General features: G+C 38.3%; 1 protein-coding gene and 1 long non-coding RNA gene across 2 annotated transcripts; one reads left to right on the top strand and one right to left on the bottom strand.

Annotated features, from left to right (window-relative positions):
• Positions 1–2,330: 2,330 nt before the first annotated feature.
• Positions 2,331–22,369, bottom strand: tars3 (threonyl-tRNA synthetase 3). Its single transcript, XM_030162869.1, has 18 exons — positions 22,042–22,369; positions 18,647–18,921; positions 15,848–15,971; positions 15,518–15,642; positions 15,239–15,356; positions 14,947–15,011; positions 14,747–14,825; positions 14,501–14,647; positions 10,781–10,879; positions 6,762–6,928; positions 6,479–6,641; positions 6,192–6,329; positions 5,162–5,239; positions 4,974–5,074; positions 4,283–4,387; positions 3,903–3,975; positions 3,706–3,820; positions 2,331–2,862 (listed from the first exon to the last, which is right to left on the bottom strand). Exons 1-18 carry the CDS (start codon positions 22,360–22,362, stop codon positions 2,714–2,716), a joined length of 2,442 nt encoding a protein of 813 aa, XP_030018729.1. The 5' UTR covers positions 22,363–22,369; the 3' UTR covers positions 2,331–2,713.
• LOC115438999 (uncharacterized) lies at positions 10,204–20,107 on the top strand. The gene is made up of 2 exons (XR_003938179.1): positions 10,204–10,262; positions 19,993–20,107. It is a non-coding gene; the product is annotated as an uncharacterized LOC115438999 (long non-coding RNA).
• Positions 22,370–23,490: the final 1,121 nt, after the last annotated feature.

Below are 23,490 nucleotides of genomic sequence, written 5' to 3'. Positions count from 1 at the left end.
ATAACATTAAAATCAGACAAAATTTAATAGATGACTCAAATTGATAACAGAATATAATGAGTGCACAAACTGATGGAAAGTAAAAAGGGAAACCCCAACATTCCATTGAAATTTATAATGAACAAGAATGGAACTTGATGTGATCTGTATTGGTGTGTAATTCTGACATCATATTTTAGGGGAACCAAAATGTGGTCCAAGAAGTAATAAAAACTTTCTTGACCAAATGAAACACATTTGAGTAGAGTAGAATTTAAATTGGTCTGGTAATTCACATCTGACCTCAGTGGGTTTTCCGATGAGTACATTGGCTTCCCAGTCTATGAGCTCCATACAAATCTTATTTTGAAGTGATCCTGTAGTTGTCAGTATAGTTTTCACAATTTACAATTTTCAGTATCATACCTCGACTGGCACCTCAGAAAATGAGATCAGTCTGGTGTCAATTGTTTCCAAGTCTCCTGTGTGCAAGTTTTTCTAAGACCAAGTTTTCTTTTTCTTGATTCAGTTTGAGATGAAAACCATAGAGAGCTTAAGGATTATGTAATTATGGATGATAACTTAAGTGCGTCACAGCTTTCATACAGGACATGATGACTGTAATAAGAAGTTACAGATCCCCCTGATCTTCATTAAACCTCATCAAAATGACACTGGCAGCCACTGTTGTAGTAAAGCTCTAGTTTCAATGGACTAGTCTGAAATTAGACACTACAGTATTGAGCCTTCCCTTCCAACACTTACGAGTGATGGTGTAAATTTAAAGGTTAAGAAATGTAATAATAAGATATTTGGTACTGCTCTGAAATCTAAAATATTTACAGATTTTAGCAGACAACTACAGGTTCCTAAATCCATGTCACAGTCCACTATGATAAAGGCAAATTCAAAATTTATTAGATGGCCCATTTCTCCAAAAGTAAAAGAAACTCACTTCAAAATCAAACATATCATTTACCCAGTTGCAGAATTTCTCAAAAAAACATTTTAAATTTGAAGTAGACGCTTGTTCTTTCTGTGACAAGTCTGAAGAAACATTAGAACATTTGTTTTATGTCCAATTACTCAAGAATTTTGGTTTGACATCAAGAATTCGTTGTCTCTCAAAACTGATGATGTACCGTTGCTTAATACTGTTGATATTCTTTATTTTAGGGATAATTTGAATTTGTCTGTATCTGATCTTATTAATATTATTCTTTTGTGTAAATATCATATTCATTGCACTAAATGGAAACCTTCTAAGCCCTCCTTTAGTTGTTTCATAAATGAATTCAAACTATTTTTTTCTTCACTTCAAAAAACTAAGTCTCATAAATCAGCCAAAAAAATTACATAGTGAAATTGAGCAATATCTGTTGTTTTGACTTTAGTCTTGCTCCACTGTTTTTTTTATATTATACTTGTTTTACAGCTCCCTTTTTCATTTGTTCTTTTTCTGTCGCTTTACATGTTCCTGTCATTATTGAAACATCCTCTATAAGTATTTGTATATTGCATTGTATAGTTGCAGAAAAAATTATTAGACCACCCCTTGTTTTCTTCAGTTTCTTGTTGATTTTAATGGCCGGTACAACTAAAGGTACATTTGTTTGGACAAATATAATGACAAATACTAAAATAGCTCATAAGAGTTTAATTTCAGAGCTGATATCTAACAATTTTCCACGGTTTTCTTGATAATAACCAAAATCACTTCAGTTCTTATATCAATAGCTATGGCATTGCACTGCCAAAAACAGTGCTTTTAGGCATTCCATGTTTTCTTTTCTGTCTGTTTTAGTCACGATACACACAGGAGTTTGAACTTGATTGCATAACCATTGTTTCTGATGACTTTTGATGGTCTAAAAATTTTTTCCATGACTGTATGTTTTAAAGTTAAAAAAAAAAAAAGGTCTAAAATCAGACTTCCTCACCACTATCACTATGACTGTTATATATTTTGTGTCTGTATATCCTTATTCAGCTATGTGGCGATGACTTGAAAACAGCAAATACAGACTTGCATGACATCCAAACATTACATAAATAAAACACCTGGGAGTCATTTACAACAGTGTAATCTCATTTGTCTGATTCTTTACCGTCTAGTAACTGCCTCAGTACATCACCTAATCATACAGAGCTGTTAAAATTCACTCTAGTTTCATCATAACTAGCATCATCACTTACACAAGTCACATTTGATTATATGTTTCCAACTTGGCCACATATTTTCAGTTCTTTGTGGAGTACTGCACAATCAAAATACTTCTATGTTTATGATGCACTTCTCACCCAGACTCATATCCCCCTTGCTGTGAAAATGTAAAAATAGCACACCCACATACAGAAGCTTGCTTTATTTCTAGTGAATACAGTTCAGAGACTCTCAATTGTGAAATTAAGTCAGTGACATACTTGCATACCCTTCAACATGATGTAGTTTCCATAACCTGTTAAGTGACTTCCCTTCACATGTACTGACGATGATACATACAAAATGCTGTCACAAAACCAAAATCAAACCTTCATTTTTTCCACCTTTCCAAGTGCATTTCACAGTTTTACAATTTCATTCGTTTTATTTACTTGCGCGATTACCACTGATCGGATTCCCTTTCTGATTTCTATTACCGCCTTCATGTGGGCCATCACTTGCCTTTTTACAGCTTATCTGATTGTGGCTGTATAACTCAGGTGATCAAGGGTAATTTGCTGTTTTTCTTGATCAGAATTCCTCCTCGGCGCTTCGACAGCGAGACTGTTTGAGCAGGGTCAGGCGAGCTAACACCTCAGCCACTGACAGCTCTCCGTGGACTTTGTTGTCTCTCGTGCGCACGTTGACACTGTTAGTCATCTTCTCCTTTTCTCCAACCACTGCCAAGACACGAGGAAACAACAGCTTGACATGAGCCAAGTCACAACACACACACACAGCTACCCTCACACGTTCCCCGCTTTCTGCCACTGAATTCAAGCTTGGACATCCCATTGCTTCAAAATTTCAGGAAAAGTGTTTTTGGATTAATGAGACTGAGGAAGACTTGTTTGTAATTTTAGGACATTTAATACTGGAGTGTGAGGGCTCATTCTGCTAAGAAAATACCATTATGATTTAATATTTTTTGACTAGCATCATAAACAGTGCATGTCAGCTGTGTAAACTTCAGACTGGGAGACTTCTTATATTCTATGCTTCCACTAACTGGTTGATGATTTTTATTTTTGACCTTAAATTCAGAGTGGTTTCCAAAATGTTCCAGTTTTAACTGAATTGTGCATCTGTTATGTTTTATTAATTTATATTAGTATGGTTATGATTAATTAACTGTAAATTATTTAGGCTTAAATTTGTACTTTTTGGGATGTTTGAGTCAGTTTTGTGTATGACTGTAAATGATTTGTTGGTTTCAGTGTTTGGGCTTAACTGACAAATCTTAACTGATAATTTTTTTGAGCCTTATCCCGTGAAATGGTCCCTTAAAAGACTCACTGAAATCATACACATTGTTTAATGCCACCAAGGCAGAACAGCTGATTACATTACCTGAGAAAAAGACATAATAATATTCGCTTTAAAATAGTCATGAAGGTTATGGAACTGCCCAATAACACATCAGTGCATTAGAAATAACTCTGATGTCAACAGCAGCTAAAAATGGGCTGGAAAATATTCAATCAGTAATCAGCCTGTGTTTACACCAGGAGGTCGATTCTTACCAAGAATGAAGTTATATTGAGCCAACTGAGCGTTACGAATTTTCTTGTTCAGAAGGCAGCCAGAGTCCAAGTCAGCGTCTGCCATGAAACCTGCTTCTGTGAACTGCTTACACACCTGACACAGAGAAACGCCTTCATAAAAATGGTCCGAGACCTTTCAAACTGATAATTACCATCTGATTAAAAATTATTTTTACCATTTTTGCATAATCTTCAAGGGAAGGGTTAACAGGCACTACCATCACCTGACGTGGAGAGATCCAGAGTGGCCTGGAGGAACAACAGACACACTCATGAACATAAAAAAACTGTTGGAATCTTATACAATCAGAAAAGATATTATTACCACCGACAACTTGCCCTGTCAAAAAGTTTGTTTTTTTTTAAAATTTGATATGTTAAAATGATGGCACACATTAACACATTAAAAGAATTGGCTATAATACAGTTTCTATGTTAATATGCAAATGTAGACAAAGGAAAAATGTTTTCCAGACTTCACATACAAAAGAAATTATGTTGAATAGTTTGCCTAAACTTCAAATGTAAATGAAAGAACAATCAGAAAATAACTCACCATTTCCCTGCATAGTTCTCTGTGAGAATGGCAATCATCCTCTCCACTGAGCCCAAGATGGCCCGATGGATGATGACGGGTCGGACTTTGTCATCCCCATCTTTCCTGCAGGACAACACGCCAGGAAAAAGAAGAATTGCATTTATATGTATGTAGAGTAGAGTTGATATTGACTTTTTTATTAACACAAAATGTCAGACAAATGTCAATGTTTGGATTATGAGTCTGTAATAAAGAGTATCTATCTATCTATCTGAAATCCCAACACACGCATCTTCCTTCTGGATCTCTGTGACTGCTATTTCAATATAATAGTCCCTTAACAATCTGCCTCCTCATCTACACAGACATTCTTCTTCTTTCCATGTCATACTGGGTTGATTGGATTAATGCACAAACTGTAAACACAGTTCACTGATGTGCATCCTGCTGCCTGTTGTTGCGTGCTATATACATTGTTTGCATATTGTCGTTTTGCAGACTGAAGCTACCACGGTGTAATGATGATTGAACCTTTCACCTGCGCAGTGAGTTTACATTTGCATACCACTCTTCAGCTCTTAAACATCACTTTGTTAAAAATAGTGCACATGCTGAGATGTCTTATTCAGTAGTGGCTTAACATATAGTCCTTGGTGAAGTAAAGTAAATAGGCTCACCAGGGCGTGAATGTTGCTATTTGGTGACTCACCCCACAAAGGTCAAGTTGAAGCGGATTGGCAGCTGGAAGTCCAGCTGAATGGTTGCACACTGGTGGTAACGTCCAATTGCATCTTTGATTTTTATGTCAATCTGCAAAGGTACAGAAAGCATTGTAGTTCTTTCCACACTCCAGAAAATTAAATAGATTTTTGCAGCAAGTATTAAAAATATTCTAACCTTAGGTCCATAAAAAGCCCCGTCTCCAGGGTTCAGTTTCCATGGTTCCCCAAACTCATTCAGACTGTTCTCCAGTTGCTGTCAAATGTAAGGCGTAGGTCAACATATAATTTCAATCTAATCATGCAGCTGAAATGCAATAATAGCAGCCAACATGAATTGGTCAGTAATCAAAAGTGCAATTTTCTGGAGACCATATAGAAATGTACAATTCTGTACAGGACAGATTTGTACAATAGTCACACAGCAAGGGCGCAACTCCTTACTTGAGAGTTCTACGTCAGAAAGCATGGACAATTATTTGATGAAAAAAAGAAAATAAGGGGCTGTACGTAATACGTCAGTAAGTACTAAGTCAGAATTTGCAGGCTAATCACAGCTTTAAAGGGGTCATATTTCACTAAACCTACTTTTATTAGTCTTTGGTACATTTATTTGTGTATTTGGCGAACTTAATAGTTCAAAAAGTTTGAATCTGAACCCTCCAGGTGCTCCAAAGCTATCTTTATATTCATTTTGGCAAAAATCAAGTGGATTTCTACAACCCGATTTAATTCCTTCTTCATTTGTTGCGTCTATAACTAGTTACGTCAGGACATTTGCACATATAAGGTCAAGACTTCTGACGAACATTTCTCTCATAAATTGTTTGTCAGCAGCAGCGGTTGTAGTCCATACTGAAAATATGTCCAAAGTTCAAGCCGATTACTTAAAATGTTCAGTTGTTGGTTGTATTAACAAACACAAGTGGCTGAACGGGACAAAGCAGCACAGTCAACAACCTGGAGGGGGTGGGGTGTGAAGTGGCTCATGTGCGTTAAAAGGGCCAGTGCTCAAAAAAACCTTTCTGGTGTCATTACTCAGAAATAAGGTTAGAGATGGATCTGTGGAGTTGAATTAATGAAGAATTCAGACCCAAGCATAGCATTTACAGTTTATGTAGACCACAGGGAAATGTTTTAAAATGCATAATTCCATTTAAAAAAAAGCTAAATATCACTTCTTTAATTTACAGTAAAACCTGGTTTACCTTCTCAGCCTGGTTCCATACACTAATGTCACCCAAGTACTTCTCTGGACGAGTGGAAAGGTGAAGTTGGAAGGAGAATCCAAACACGTCGTAAACACAGCGGAGGAAGTCCAGACAGCCCTTCATTTCTGACTCGATCTGAAGGATAAAAAAAACACAGCCCAGAATTTGAGTAAATTTTCTTCTTGTACACATCAAAGATCAGAACGGTCAAACCAAAACTGCTGAAATAATGTCACTGTGGGTTAGAAATGGTCAGAAAAGTTGAGATGTACTAATGTTGTCACCTGTTCCATTGTGCAGAAAATGTGAGCGTCATCCTGCTGGAAGCGGCGAACTCTGGTCAGTCCTGTAAGTGTTCCTGACAGTTCATTCCTGTGAAGGACCCCAAAATCTGCCAGCCTCAGAGGGAGCTCTCTCCATGAACGAGGCCTGTGGCTGAACATTAGACTGAAGGACAAATAGAACAGCAGGACGTCAAAACAACTGTGACAATATTTTAAGACCTGTTTCATTTACAGCATTTGGAAAACACTTCAAATGTTTCCATTCTGAGCACTCTACATTTACCAGTGTCCGGGGCAGTTCATTGGCTTCAGTGCAAAGATGTCATCTTCCACAGGGAAAGAGAACATGTTTTCACTGTAGTGTTGCCAGTGGCCTGATGTCTCCCACAGTTTGCTGTTGTAGATGTTTGGAGAGGCTACTTCCTGAAAGCCTCTTCTCCAGTACTCATCCTGAAAACACAACAGGACCATACTCATAAACAAAAAACAGCTGGGTTGCACAGGTGTTTTATTGGTGTTTTATTTAGCAGAGCTGAATCATGACTTCTGGCACAAAATCCCAACCTACTGCAACAGAAATCAGAGCATGTGGGTTTTATATATGCATTTGTAGTCCTTAAGCAAAACATTTCATGTCCAAAGAAACAGCCAACAGTGATGTAACTGGAACACTTTCAAGCCTGAATATGTGAAACTGTGAATATCAAACAGGGAGGTGTGCAAAAATATCATGCATGCTCAGTCAGCTTTTCCTGTGTAAATTTAATTTAACAGAAGCTGTACCCAATGGTACATGGCATACTGGCGGCATTCACTTCCACTGCAGCATAAAGCCTCCTGCTTCTATAATTCTTTTTAGTTCAAGTCAATATGTACTTAATATACATCACCAGAAAATAAATAGCTTTTGTAAATATAAAAAAACTATTAACTAGAATTCTAAAAAAAAAAAAAAAAAAAAAATTGGAATAGTATGGAAAAAGCAAAGCTAAAACAGAAAATAAATCCAGTTTTGTCAGGTTGACTCGAATAGATTTAGAACAGGTGATGTAATGGGTGATTGTGACCATGATTTGGTACAAAACCAATATCCACTTAGGACCTAGTGTTTTAGGAGCAAAGATGGACTGAAGATTACCAGTTTGTCAGCAAATGAAGGAGAAAATTGTTCAAAAAACAGCATTTGTCAAAGAAAGATGGGAAGGGATCTGGTTATTTAGTCAATACAGTGTATAACAGATTTAAAAAGTTTAAGGAAACATGATGTGTTTCAGTGTGTAAAGGGCAAGGGTGCAAGCCTGTGCTGAACACCAGGGTCTCTGATCCTTCAGATGACACCAAATCAAGAACTGTCATTCATCTACAGCTGAAAGAACCATGTGGGTTCAGGATTACTGTAAAGCCTTCATCAGGCACAACAATACAGAGTAAAGATCCACAAATATCATTTAAAGCCTTACTGAGCCAAATGGAATCCATGTGTGTCAAAAAAATGAAAGCATTCAGAAGCTATAGTCCGTTTTGGTCTGAGGCTGTATCAGCGTCATTTACACTTCTGTGCTGTATCATTAATATTGAAAAGAGAATTTACAACACCTATTCCAGTGACGCTCATGCATATTTTTGTAAGAAGATGCAAAACCACATTCTGCACATATTACGAAGGCCTGACAGGGGAGGAGGGGCATGGGAAGAGTCTGTTTACAAGCCCCAGCTGAAAAGCAAAATGTGACAACAAAGACCTTAAGAAAGGAAGAATGGAACATCATTGTCATTTAAGTAGAACTTTACTGTGCCAAGTTTTTCTTGAATTTGTTCCAAGAATCAAAATAATAAAATAAGATTGTTTACTAATTGTTGCTTTCAGCGCCACTTTGTCTGATTTGGGATGTAGGACATAAAAGATGGAACAGAAAAGAAGCACAATAGAAACACTGAACATCTTCAATGCATTATTTGAGTGAGTTACTTCAAAATGAGCAGAACTCTCTGCATGGCGAGTTCTCACAGTTAAAAGTCTTATGCTGGTAAAGAAAATGCACAGCACACTGACATTAATTACACTGTGGCAACATATTGGAGTGATGTGACATGATAATGATCTTGCACCATTTCTGTGTAATGTATGTGAAGTCGTCTTGGCTTGGCCCCGTGTGTTGGTGTGTACTGTGAAAACCTTTCAGGATGTCATCACACATCTCTAAATACGTCATGGAGACAAGTTTTTGCACAGTCACTGAAGTTGGCAGAAGAGTTCAAGATACTGCTGTATAGGAAGTTTACTCAACTTTGAACCAGTTTGTGAGGCCTTTAAAAGGAAGCTCACTACAGTCATCTCTCAATCTGATTATCTAATGTGGAAATAAGGCCTCCTAAACATCTTTTAACACAAAGCCACACAGAGCTTGTGTTTGAATGAAAAAAATTACTGACAGGGCAACAGCTATGACTGAAAGGGGTCATATTTTGCTAAACCCACTTTTATTATTCTTTGGTTCATTTATTTGTGTATTTGGACCCAAATAGTTCAAAAAGTTTGAATTTGAACCCTCCAGGTGCTGCAAAGCTATCTTTATATTCATTCCAGCAAAAATCAAGTGGATTTTTACAACCCCTTTCAATTCCTGCTTAATTTGTTACATTTTATAACTAGTTACGTGACGACAGTTGCACATATAAGATCAAGACTTCTGATGGACACTTCTCCAAGTACGCCATAATTGTTTGTCAGCAGCAGCGGTTGTAGTCCACACTGAAAATATGTCCAAACTTCGAGTCAATTACCTAAAATGTTTAGTTGTTGGTTGTATTAATAAACACAAGTGGCTGAATGGGACAGAATCTATGGTCAACAACCTAGAGGGGGTGGGGCATGAAGTGGCTCATGTGCATTTAAAGGACCAGCGCTCAAAAAAACCTTTCTGATGTCACTACTCAGAAATAGGGTTGAAAATGGACCTGTGGAGTTGAATTAATGAAGAATTCAGACCCAAGCATAGCATTTACAGTTTATGTAGACCACAGGGAAATGTTTTAAAATGCATAATTCCATTTAAAAAAATCAAAATATCACTCCTTCAAAGTATGTCCTGAGTTGTTAACAGAATTTCAACACACAGTGGTGAACTCTAGTCTCTACAACACATCCTTGAGCTCCTTGGTAACTGAATGTTTTGTGGCGACAGTTCATGATCCGAATACCAGTGAACTAGGACGTTTGGAAAATGAATGAGCCTCATGAACTCGGGCTGAGAATGGTACTGAGGTTTTTACTCTGTTTCTACATCCGTGGGGTTCAGAACATAGACGATGGAAAGGTTCTGTGTAGTATTTTGTTCTTAGCTCAACAGATGTGTGTTTAATAATGTAATACGTAATACATATATGCCAATGACCGCATTTAGCTGCTTACACTGACAGTATGTATGATGATGTCTGAAATGTCGATGTCTGTATTGTTGTTTTTTGTAAACTGTACTATGTTTCACTCTTAAATCATATTTGGGGACTGTTAACCTCTATCTATCTATAGTCATGGAAAAAATTATTAGACCACCCTTGTTTTCTTCCATTTCTTGTTCATTTTAATGCCTGGTACAACTGAAGGTACATTTGTTTGGACAAATATAATGAAAACAACAAAAATAGCTCATAAGAGTCTAATTTCAGAGCTGATATCTAGCCATTTTTCATGGTTTTCTTGATAATAACCAAAATCATTTAAGTTCTTACATCAATATCTATGGCATTGTACTGACAAAAACAGTGCTTTTAGGCATTCCATGTTTTCTTTTCTGTCTGTTTTAGTCACATGATTCACACAAGAGTTAGTACTTGATTGCATAACCATTGTTTCTGATGACTTTTGAGGGTCTAATAATTTTTTCTGTGAATCTATCTATGTATCTGTCTATCTATACATACATACATACATACATACTGGGGGAATAAACTGAATTAATCATGGTTTTACTTTCTGAAAACTGTGATAAAAATACCTTCATTGTAAAACTGAGATTATTCCTTTAGAGAGCTTTCTTGCTCAACAAATATTTAAGATGCAACCTTTTAACTAGGTGTCTCTCCAGTCACATGTCACTATTGTTAATATTCTTAAAATCAAGCTTTCTCTTCAGTTCATGTAGCCAGAAATTCGTCCATAACATAATACGGTAAACTAAATAATACAAATTTTGATTTTTGCCAATATCACCCAGTTGTATCGTGGTGATAATTATATAAAAGTAATTTTAAAAATCATGATTATATGACACTGATTTGACCCATGGTTGTATCTCTTACCCTGATAAACTCAGTGAGTGTGTTGTAGATGTATGCTCCACGTGGCATGAAGAAACAACTGCCAGGGCTGAGATCATGGAAGAAGAAAAGCTCCTGATCCTGTGAAGTAGAGCACAATCAGAGAAAAATAGGCTTTTTAGGGGCTTCTCCTACTTTCTTATTACCGACAAGTACAAATAAGAAGAAACGCCTCCATACACAGCAGGGATGAGAGAATAATCACACATCTGACCACCTATTATTAACTGACAGATGAAAAAAAGCTATATGGGACAGGGTTCGCTGGTCTAGTAACTGAAAAAATGGGCAAAGTGCCATGACTATTAATTTTCATCTCACAAAACTAATGTATTCAAGACCAAAAGTGTAATGTGTAATGATTTATGGTTTATATAATGACTGGGAATGGTAACCAGCATTGATGCAGGTTGTGTCCATCCATGCAACAGATCTATAGTGTAGTCTGTAAAGCCTCTTCTGTGCATGAATGAACTACAGCTTGTTAATGAGAGACACTCCCACTGTAAATAAATAAATATGTTCCTAATACTTTAAATGACAATAGTTTGTCAAATGCACTTTGATTTGAGAATGGGCATTTCTCCAGTACCAACCAGTTACTCAAGAAATGATCTCTATACATTCATACATACATTAAACCACAAAGTAGATGAACTGAAGGATTAGAAATTACATATCGGCATTGAAATATAACAAGAACGTAAGTATGAACAAGTCTATAGTGTGTGTAGTAAAACCTCAACCTTATTGGCTGAAAACAAAAGACACATTCAATAATAATCCCTCCCTATCTTCCTATCTGACCCCCTACAAGTGTGAGATGGTGTATTTCAATCAGAAAATAATTTCCTCTTCTATAACTACTGGTGTTTACCCCCCACCCCCCATTTAATCAATTGCTTTTTCTCCCACCTTCAGTTGCAGGATGGAGAAGAGGAGAACAATCACCAAGTGAGAAATAGAATTGTTATATAGTTTACCTTAGGGACTGGTCTCATTAGATACCGCCTAAGTGATCTTACATGACCTGGAGACAGACCCAGAGGTTTTGTCTGATTCATTTATATCTTGATATAACTGAGTGTTGACAGTTTTCATTATGCTTCTGCTTGTTATTTCATGTCTCTTTTGCTTATTAAGTCCTGTGATTTGTATGATGTTTAACCCATAAAGACCCAAACATCCACCATCAAACAAAATGTTGATTCACTAACTATATCAATACATGTAAATAACTGGTGTAAAATGCAGTTTGTCATCTTTTCATAGTCATCACACTGGAAAAAAACTAAATCTTACCAAGTGTATTTTTCTCATTTCTAGTCAAAATATCTCATCACACTTCAAATAAGGCATAATCACCTAAAGCACAAGTGTCAAACATGCAGCCCGGGGGCCAAATCGGGCCTGCCAAAAGGTCCAATCTGGCCCATAGGAAGAATTTGTGAAAAGCAAAAATTACACTGAAGATATTAACAATCAATGGTGTTAAAATCATTTAAATTCAGGTTCCAAATACAGACACATACAGTTCAGTTACAGTTACAGTTATACAGTTAGATTTCAAGTGGGTCAGACAAGTAAAATATTATCATAATAACCTATAAATAATGACAACCCCAAATTTTCTCTTTGTTTTTTTGGTGTAAAAACGTAAAATTACATGAAAATGTTTACATTAACAAACTACACTTTTACAAAAAACCTGAACAAATATGAACAAACGGAAATGTCTTAAGAAAAGTAAATGCAATTTTACCAATATTCTGCCTGTTACTAAATGTTTTGTGTGGTTGTAATGCACATGTGTAACCGATAAACTGATAAACAGAGGCATAATATTGTTAAAATTGCACTTGTTTTTCTTAAGACAATTCAAGTTGTTCATGTTATTCAGATTTTTAAGGAAACTTTGTAGATGTAAACCTGATCATAATAGAATTTTACTTTTTTTACTGTTATTATTTTACTGGTTCGGCCCACTTGAGATCAAATTGGGCTGAATGTGGCCCCTGAACTAAAATGAGTGTGACACCCCTGACCTAAAGAGTAACTTTTCAGTGAGATATAAGAACTTATTTTCAGACAATAGATCTTGAAAATCTTATTTCAAGAAATCTTACCAAGATAATTTTCACTTGTTCCATTGGCAGATGTATTTGCTTGAATTAAGCAAAAAAAAAAAAAATCTTTAATTAAGCAAAACAATCTGCCAGTAGAACAAGTGAAAATTATCTTAGTAAGATTTCTTGAAATTAGATTTTCAAGATCTATTGTCGAAAAATAAGTTGTTATATTGTATTTTAAGTGTGATGAGCTAATTTGACTAGAAATGAGAAAAATACACTTTGTAAGATTTAGGTTTTTGCAGTGCAGATATGACCCATTTGGACGTTCAGAGGCTCCGTAGTAAACTTGGAAACACAGTCATCTTCTACAACATTGCTTCACCAGTAAAACCCATGGAGTTTGATCAATGACAGTAGATGGAGACACTTGGTTTATGTTAAGGTACTGATATCTTTTCCTGAGAGTCACTTTTTCTTCAGTTTTCTCTGTTTCTGATATAATAACCCTCAATTTAATCTGACATTTTATGACCATCTACATGATCAGTCAATTAAATATAGGAAAATAAATGATTTACACTAAAAAAAATGCAAAACACAAATGATAATATTATAATAAATGGTGGTAAATGGTGAAATAGAAAGAAAAATTCATAAAATTCATTTGGGAAGTACCACAGAAGCAGCACTGGGTCTTTATGGGTTACGTAAACACGTATGTACAACCCTGCGTGAAATTAGTTTCTTCCCTGTTTTGGCCAAGACATAAAAAGGATCTCTTTTTAATATCAATATGTAACAAAAACATAGAAAAGAAAATCCCCTGGTTGTGCTTTTGACAGAGCATCACTGATTTAAGTGTTACTGGGGAATAAAACCATTATAAATCCTTATTTTGCTTGAGTTGCCTTGGTTTTAAGGCACTGAGCGCTGTATTTAAAACAACATGCGACCTGTCTCACCATCGTCCAACTACATTCAGTAGTGATGTCTTGACTCTGGAGTTTAACATGGAACTGTGTTGTAACCACTGCTGTTTGAGGTGCTTGTCATCGGTGTCATTCACACTGAGAAACCAACTGGGGTGCTCAGATGGTTCACAGTTGTAAATGTGCCAGCAGAAAGAGACACACTGCCCTCAGCTGGTGTAAAGCAGTAACAAACAACACAGTGCCAAATAATGATGTTTTTGTGTCCAGAGCCATTACAAGTTAATCGGTGACACTGTACAACAGTAGATGAGGACCATCTGTCTGAGCTGTAGTTGAAAAACAGGACATTTTAGGTAGATTATACAAATAATACTTTGAGTTTTGGCTAATAATGGAGTTCTGCCTCCATGGGAAGTGTTGTACTGCATGTTTTTTTTGTATATTGTTATGTTTATCTTCAGAGTTCCTGTTTTCCTGGAGGCTCTGGCCCTGTTTTGTTACAAGATCCAACCACATCTAAAAGAACCACAAGCTTCTCTCACAGAGGAAAGACTTCTAACACCAACCTCAAAAGGAGATGCGTCAGCCATCACGTTATGAAATTATGGATTAGATTTGCTTTGTACTCGGTTTCAGTTTCCAGTTTCAGTCCTCAGCCAGTTGGGTGGGCTTGAACATGACTGCCTACAGTGACTCACTTTGCCAATCTTGCGATGGTCTCTATTCTTGGCCTCCTCCTGAAAACGTTCCCACTCCTTCAGCATCTTTGAGTCCGGGAAGGAAATCCCATAGATCCTTTGTAGTGTTTCCATGTCGGAGCGGCCCTCCCAGTAGGTTGAAGAGTTCTGATGACAGAGGCAGAAATATTGTGAGGTTTACCTACATGTTTTATAAAATTAGAACAACTTTGTCAAGATACTCAAGATTGGGACTTTCTTCTGTACCTTGTAGATCTTCATGGCCTTGATCTTGCCTGTGTGTCTGACATGGGGACCTCTGCACAGGTCAATCAAGGGTCCACATCTATTCATAAGAAGAAAATTATTATTTTCACAACACCCACAGACCTCTTAAAAATGAAAACAGTGAGTTAATTCTGTGTCTTTGCTGCCTTCACATTTAAGCCTGATTACAGCTAAATTACCTGTAGACTGTAGTTGTAGGGGTGGTGACTTTTTCATTCAGGATGCGGCACTTGAATTTGTTATACTGGAAGGACAAATAAACTGACATTTTAACTTTTTTCTATGTTCAAATGATGAAAATAAAAACCTAAGTCAGTCTGTTTAAACTTTACCAGTTCATAGCAGGAAAGCACTAACAAAATAGTAAAATGTGACACATGCAGTATATTTCTGACATGTTTTACAAACAATTTAAGTCCATTTAGTTTGATTTCCATGCTTAGAGCAGATGGAGGTCTTGTGGTGTCTCACCTTAAACATTTTCAGTAGTGTTTCCTTGCTGATCTCTAACCTTTCAAAGGGCTGCTTTTCCTTCACCACATTTTTACACAAACCCTCCAGGTCCCCAAACTCAGTGCTGGAAACTCCCCTGGAAATGGAAAATATGTTGATTAGAGTTCAAAGCTCTACACAGGTAAAGCTTTTTAATGTAAGCTCCCATTTGAAAAGTATGACCTATTTAAGAAAGATCTACAGTATGCACAGGGAGCTGAACATAGTGGATGCTGGACATAAAAGTTAGCAGCTCACTTTTGTCCATCCAGAAACATGTCATAGTAGAAGCCATTTTCAATAGGGGGTCCATAACATAAACAGCCACCATAGAAGCGCTCCATGGCCTCCCCTAAGATGTGAGCACTGGAGTGCCAGTACACCTAGATGACACAGGATAAATATGTATTAATAAAACACTGTAGACTATACCACAGATACAAAACAAATGTGATCTGCAGGAAACATCGTAGAATAACAAGTTTTATGAGTCTCATCTGCTAAATACAGTCACTGGCCATACTACAACTACTGCAAAATACACGATTTACACTTCTTTTTAGTCAACTGGAAGTCCCATATACTCACAGCCTGAGCATCCTCATTGTCAAAGCGCAAGATCTCTAAAGAGCAGTCTTGCTCCAGAGGTCTGTCCAGGTCCCAGAGTTCACCATTCACCCGAGAAATCACAGCATTGTCAGCCAAGCCTTGGCTGAAAGAGAGCATGAGATGGATAGTGTGAGAATTAAAAATAAAACAATAACTCAACTATAGATGAACAGTTGTCGATACAGAACAATACTATACTGTTATTACGTGTGCTTGCATGTAATGCAAAGCACAGGGTACAGCGTCACAGACCGTCAGCCAATGAGAGCGCAGCGTCACAGAATGCCAGCCAGCGAGAGGGCAGCATCACAGATCGCCAGCCAATGAGAGCGAAGCATCACAAAACGCCAACCAATGAGAGCGCAGCATCATAGAACGCGAGCCAATGAGAGTGGAGCGTCACAAAACGCCAGCCAATGAGAGCGGAGCATCACAGAACGCCAGCCAATGAGAGCGCAGCGTCACAGAACGCCAACCAATGAGAGCGGTGCGTCACAGAACGCCAGCCAATGAGAGCGCAGCGTCACAGAACGCCAGCCAATGACAGCGGAGCGTCACACAACGCCAGCCAATGAGAGCGGAGCGTCACACATCGCCAGCCAATGAGAGCACAGCATCACAGAACGCCAGCCAATGAGAGCGCAGCGTCACAGAACGCCAACCAATGAGAGCGGTGCGTCACAGAACGCCAGCCAATGAGAGCGCAGCGTCACAGAACGCCAGCGAATGACAGCGGAGCGTCACACAACGCCAGCCAATGAGAGCGGAGCGTCACACATCGCCAGCCAATGAGAGCACAGCATCACAGAACGCCAGCTAATGAGAGCGGAGCGTCACAAAACCTAAGCCAATGAGAGCGCAGCGTCACAGAACATGAGCCAATGAGGGCGGCACGTCACAAAATGCGAGCCAATGAGAGCGCAGCATCACAGAACCTCAGCCAATGAGAGTGCAGCGTCACAGAACGCCAGCCAATGAGAGCGCAGCGTCACAGAACGCCAACCAATGAGAGCGGTGCGTCACAGAACGCCAGCCAATGAGAGCGCAGCGTCACAGAACGCCAGCCAATGACAGCGGAGCGTCACACAACGCCAGCCAATGAGAGCGGAGTGTCACACATCGCCAGCCAATGAGAGCACAGCATCACAGAACGCCAGCCAATGAGAGCGCAGCGTCACAGAACGCCAACCAATGAGAGCGGTGCGTCACAGAACGCCAGCCAATGAGAGCGCAGCGTCACAGAATGCCAGCCAATGACAGTGGAGCGTCACACAACGCCAGCCAATGAGAGCAGAGCATCACACATCGCCAGCCAATGAGAGCACAGCATCACAGAACGCCAGCTAATGAGAGCGGAGCGTCACAAAACCTAAGCCAATGAGAGCGCAGCGTCACAGAACATGAGCCAATGAGGGCGGCGCGTCACAAAATGCGAGCCAATGAGAGCGCAGCATCACAGAACCTCAGCCAATGAGAGTGCAGCGTCACAGAACGCCAGCCAATGAGAGCGTAGCGTCACAGAACGCCAACCAATGAGAGGGCAGCGTCACAGAATCCCAGCCAATGAGAGCGGAGCGTCACACAACGCCAGCCAATGAGAGCGGAGCGTCACAGAACGCCAGCCAATGAGAGCGGAGCGTCACAGAACGCCAGCCAATGAGAGCGGAGCGTCACAAAACGCAAGCCAATGAGAGCGGAGCGTCACACAACACCAGCCAATGAGAGCGCAGCGTCACAAAACGCCAGCCAATGAGAGCGCAGCGTCACAGAACGGCAGCCAATGAGAGCGCAGCGTCACACAACGGCAGCCAATGAGAGCGCAGCGTCACAGAACCTCAGCCAATGAGAGCGCAGCGTCACAGAACGCCAGCCAATGAGAGCGCAGCATCACAGAACGCCAGCCAATGAGAGCAGAGCGTCACAAAATGCCAGCCAATGAGAGCGCAGCGTCACAGAACCTCAGCCAATGAGAGTGCAGCGTCACAGAACCTCAGCCAATGAGAGCACAGCGTCACAGAACGCCAGCCAATGAGAGCGGAGCGTCACAGAACCTCAGCCAATGAGAGCGCAGCGTCACACAATGCCAGCCAATGAGAGCGGAGTGTCACAAAACGCCACCCAATGAGAGTGCAGCGTCACAGAACCTCAGCCAATGAGAGTGCAGCGTCACAGAACACCAGCCAATGAGAGCGCAGTGTCACAAAACGCCAGCCAATGAGAGCACAGTGTCACAGAACATCAGCCAATGAGAGGGCAGCGTCACACAACACCAGCCACAGCTTTATAGCCTAAAGCAGTTTCTCTATAACAGAGGTGGGCAATCTTGGTCCTCAATGGCCGGTATCCTGCATGTTTTAGATGTGTCCTTCTTCCAGCACACGTGAAGGTCATCATCAGGTTTCTGCAGAGCTTGATGATAGGCTTATCATGTGAACCAGGTGTGTTGGAAGAGGGCTACATCTAAAACAGCAGGATACCGGCCCTTGAGGACCAGGATTGCCCACCTCTGCTCTATAGTGATAGAGAGATAGAGAGAGTTAGATAGATGATCCCATGACAAGGAAACATACAAAAACCTACTCTCCCTCTCAGCTTGGTTTGGTTTAAAAAAAAAAAACAAAAACAAAAACAAAAACAAAAAACAACCTAAATAATCATTCGCAGCAACACAATTTTGAAAATTTATCAGAAAATCCCGATTTATTTTTGTTCAGGCTCTCCCTCTCAAACTTCCACAGCACTAACACCATTTCATCTGCAGGTAACCTGATGTCTAACCTGATGTCAGAGGCCAGTTGGTAAGGGGTGGTGACCCAAGCCTTTCCGGCCATTTTGCGGCCGTCGGGGAGCTCCACTGTGATGGGTTTGCTGTGTGCAGCTTTCTGGGCGAGCAGGGCATCACTCTCCCTCTTCAGCTCTTCATAGAGGCTGAGGCGCTCATTAATGTATGTAGGCCAGGGTTTCAGCTCTTTCGCACCTCCATCTCCAGGTCCTTTTTCCTGTTTCTTCTCCTTCTTATTTTTGTCACCTGATTTTGTATCCGGGGTTGCCACCTGTAATTAATAGAAATGAGTAACAATAAATATTACTGCTTTTCACTAAAACAGGTGTGCCATCAACTAAGATTAACATTTATCAGGACAACCAAGAACAAATCTGAAACTGCAATAACTCAACTTTAAAAACTTCCTGTGCTGCCTCTAAAACAGGTTCAGTAAGGATCACAGAGAACATATGCATAACTTTGGAAGAGAATATACCTTTGACATAAAACCATGGAATACAATGGTATATCCAACGAAAAGTACAAAAATTGTCCCTTTAAAAAAGAAAAAAAAAAAAAAAAAAAAGAGAGAGAGATATATACAGCTAGACATGTGGCAGACATTTTTCTGAAGGACCAAAAAACATCTAGATATAATCAAAATATAAACATTCAGATAACCAAATTTTGGTTGCAGTGAAGTGAAAACTAGAGGTGATATTTATTTTGTACAAATTACTTCATCAGTGTGGCATAGTTCTGAGTAGTTTGGGGCTGTGGGCACATTCTGAGTCCTGCTGGAAAATGGAATCAGCATCTCCTTGTCAGCAGATGGAAGTATGACATACTCTAAAATCTCCTGGTAGATGGCTGTTCTGACCTTGGACCAGCACCAGCAGATGGCATGACACCCCAAACCATCGATGACCGCAGAAACTTCAAACTGAACTTGAAGGAACTTGGATTCTGTGTCTCTCCACCCTTCCTCCAGACTCTATTGATTTTGAAATGAAATGCAAAATCTACTTTCATTTGAAAAAAGGAATTTGGAGCACTACGCAGCGGTCCAGTTCTTCTACCCCTTAGTTCCAAAAAGACTCTTCTGACGTCTTCAGGAATGTCTTTGTACAGTTGTGGAAAAAATTATTAGACCACCCATGTTTTCTTCAATTTCTTGTTCATTTTAATGCCTGGTACAACTAAAGGTACATTTGTCTGGACAAATATAATGATAACAATAAAAATAGCTCATAAGAGTTTAATTTCAGAACAGATATCTAACCATTTTACATGTTTTCTTGATAATAACCAAAATCACTTCAGTTCTTACATCAATCACTATGGCTTTTAGGAATTCCAGGATTTCTTTTCTGTCGGTTTTAGTCTCATGATACACACAGGAGTTAGTACTTGATTGCATAACCATGTTTTTGATGACTTTTGATGGTTTAATAATTTTTTCTGCGACTGTATGTCTGTGCATGTTTGGTACAGACTCCTGCTTCAGTCCACTCTGTTAAACTTCTCTGTGTTCTTAAATTGTCTTTACTTGACACTCCACTCGACGCTGTGCTAAACCCTGTTGCTTGTCCTACCACATGTTTCCCTTTCAGCTGTCGCTTTCTCTGACTATGCTTTATTAAACTCTTAACAGTCAGCCCTTTCTGCAGTGATCTTCTGTTGAGGGGGTCAGTAAGTGTCTTCTGGATGACTGTCAAGTCAGCAGTCTTCACCCTGACTGTAGTGGTGTGTATTGAACCAGACTGAGAGATTCATAGTATTTATGCTGCATTTACTGTACATTTAGTGATTACAAATTAAACATTCTGAAATTAAGTTTGGATTTATTGTTTCTTCGCACTGTAGGCCATAACTACACAAATCAAAATGTTTAAAAGTCCTTGAAACCTTTTAGTTGAGATGGTATAAGTCTAGAACAGGGGTGTCAAACATACGGGCTAAAACCGGTTGACCAAGTTCCAATACGGCCCTCGGGAGGAATTTACAAAGTGCAAAAATTACACTGAAGACACTGACAGTCAAGGATATCGCCAAGTCTTGACATGTTGTTTTGATCTACATTTCTCAGTTTCAGATGTCTGTTATTAAATATTTTATGTTTTTGTAGGTCCACTGTTATCTGTAAGTTGTAATACCAATGCTTAAATGATAAGCAGAGGTATAATATTGTCAAAATTCTATTAATTTTCCTTTATAAATTTCAGGTTCGTGGTTGTTGTGGTCATTCATTCGTTTGTTTATTTTGAGCATTTATAGTATACAAGCAACTTCAAAATCCCCCCCCCAAAAAAATCATTCATTTATACTCGAAAAGGAGTGGGAAGAAGAAAAACTTATTCAATCCCACCCCCATTCTCATCATCAAATAACTGAACATAATAACATTTGAAATATTCACTCCTGTCCTTCGACTTCAAGCCAGAACAATGAGCAAAATGGAACAAAATAGGCCCAAACCAAATTAGAATTAACTCATTTGACAGTATTTACATTGCATAACCAAAATGTGTGTAAAAAATAATAGAAACAAAGTACATTCCTGGTGGTGTTACCACAGGTAACAATTAACCATCAGTTTACATGATAATAATTACATAAACAACAATGGTAAAGACAAAAAAAAAACTGCAATACCACAAGTGGTAAAGAACAGCAATAATTACATACCAACAATGGTAAAAAAAACAAACAAAAAAAAAACTACAATAGCACTAATGGTAAAGGGCAGCACATACCATTCATATTTTATGTGAAAGGAGAGCTTGTAAATGAATACATTTCTATAATTAAATTCTGCCTTTCTTGCACTAAAACAAAGACACATTTGGAGTTTTCATCATGCTATTATTTTACTGGTCTGGTCCACTTGAGATCAAATTGGTGAAACTGTGGAATGAAGAGCTGTTGCACATCAGGCAGGTTTGGGATTTGGCTTTTATTGTTATTTACCATTTTACTTTAGTTTTATATTTGGTTTTATGTGTTTATAACCATTTTCGGTGTTTTATTTGTGAATAACACTTTGTCCAACTGTGTTATTTAAGTGTTATAAGTGTTTAATGAATAAAGTTGGATTGGAAATTGGGCTGTACATGGTTCTTGACCTAAAATGACTCTGACACCCATGGCATAGAATGTATACAATTTTGCTTTTCTGAAATAATTGATAACTGCTGAAATTGTGCATGCATCTGTGTTTATGTTCATGTACAAATCTGGGGTTTCTTGGGTGGTCACATTTACAGCGTGCACAACTGTGACCCTGAGTGCAGTTTCTATTTCTGGAAATGAGTCTGTCATTTGCAGTCTCTGGACAGAAGCCCATTGGGTTTACACACTCTGTCATCATCTTTCACCCTACATGTTTACTTCGCAAACTTTCTAATACCTTATTATCAGCTCGGTTATTCCTCTGTTGGTCTTTGCCGGTGCTTTTTCCAGGGGCTGTGTCCCACTTGGCCCCTGGTTGCCTCCTTCCCTGCGCCTCCTCCAGCTCCAGCTCCGCCTGCAGACCGCGGCGGAGGTGCAGCAGCCGGTACTTCAGCTTCTCATTCTCGGTTCGAAGCGTCTCCAGCTCCGGAGTAACAACCCCAGCACCGACGGCATCCAGACCACGGCAAAGCCCATCTCGAAGAGTGGAAATTTCCCGGGTGAGGAGATGAATTTGGTCCTCCTGGGCGGCCAAACGTGCAGCCAAGCACTCCGCCATCTTTAAATGACCGTCATGCTCACAGTCACGGCCCACTTCCGGTTAGCATTAACGGACCCTTTACCATACTAAGAATAGATAGATAAAAGATAAGAAGAAATAAAATAGAACAAAAGAGATAACAAATAGTGTCAAAATCCGGATGTACGAATGGTACATTAAATATGATAACATGTAAAAAAAAAAAAAAAAAAAAAAAAAAAAAAAAGACATCATTACGCCTACATTTTAAAATAATAAAATAAGAATATAACAAAAATAAATGAATCAATCAATAAATAAAAGCTAATTGCTAAATACTTTTTTTTTATTGGCACAAAGCAAATTTACAGAACAAGAATAGGATAAACATTACAAAAGCGAAATATAGAAATACATTTCAGACATGGTGGAATGATTAAACACAAAAATTATAACTATCAGAAACAAAAAACAAACAAAAACAAACAAACAAACAAACAAACACACAAATAATAATAATAATAATAATAATAATAATAATAATAATAATAATAATAATAATAATAATAATAATAATAATAATAATTTTTAGACATTTGAGGTGTAATGAAAATATTGAAGCAGAAAGAAAAATTAAAAAAAATCTAAATCAGACTGGACAACAGAGCACAAAGGACTAGGCAAGATATAATTAAAACAGCAAGGACTAGATTAGATAAACTAAAATAAAGTTTTCTGGCTTTTTTTTTTGACATATTTTCAATATACGTAAGAGATTTGTAATACTTAATAAAATCATATAAAAACAAGTTAAAGGAGGGGTTCGTATTTTTTCCACTTACAAGAATGAATTTGATATTTACCCAAAATAATAATAAGGTTAACTATATCTTTGACATTAACTTCTATTGAATCCATAAAATAAATAATATCACATAAAGAAAAAGATGGAATATTTTCAATTTTTAAGGACAACCAATCGTATCTGCTAAATACTATGTACTCTGCACATGCACAAATGTCCACTGTTTCCGTGCACTGTCCCCGATAAACAAACAAACAAACAAACAAACAAAACAAAAAACAAACAAACAAACAAACAAACAAACAAACAAACAAACAAACAAATAAATAAATAAAGTTATAATTTCTGGGACACACCAATTG

The sequence above is a fragment of the Sphaeramia orbicularis genome, chromosome 3, assembly GCF_902148855.1.
Source record: "Sphaeramia orbicularis chromosome 3, fSphaOr1.1, whole genome shotgun sequence".
In the NCBI taxonomy this organism is placed as follows: Eukaryota; Metazoa; Chordata; class Actinopteri; order Kurtiformes; family Apogonidae; genus Sphaeramia; species Sphaeramia orbicularis.
This window is presented reverse-complemented; position numbering and strand designations above follow the sequence as displayed.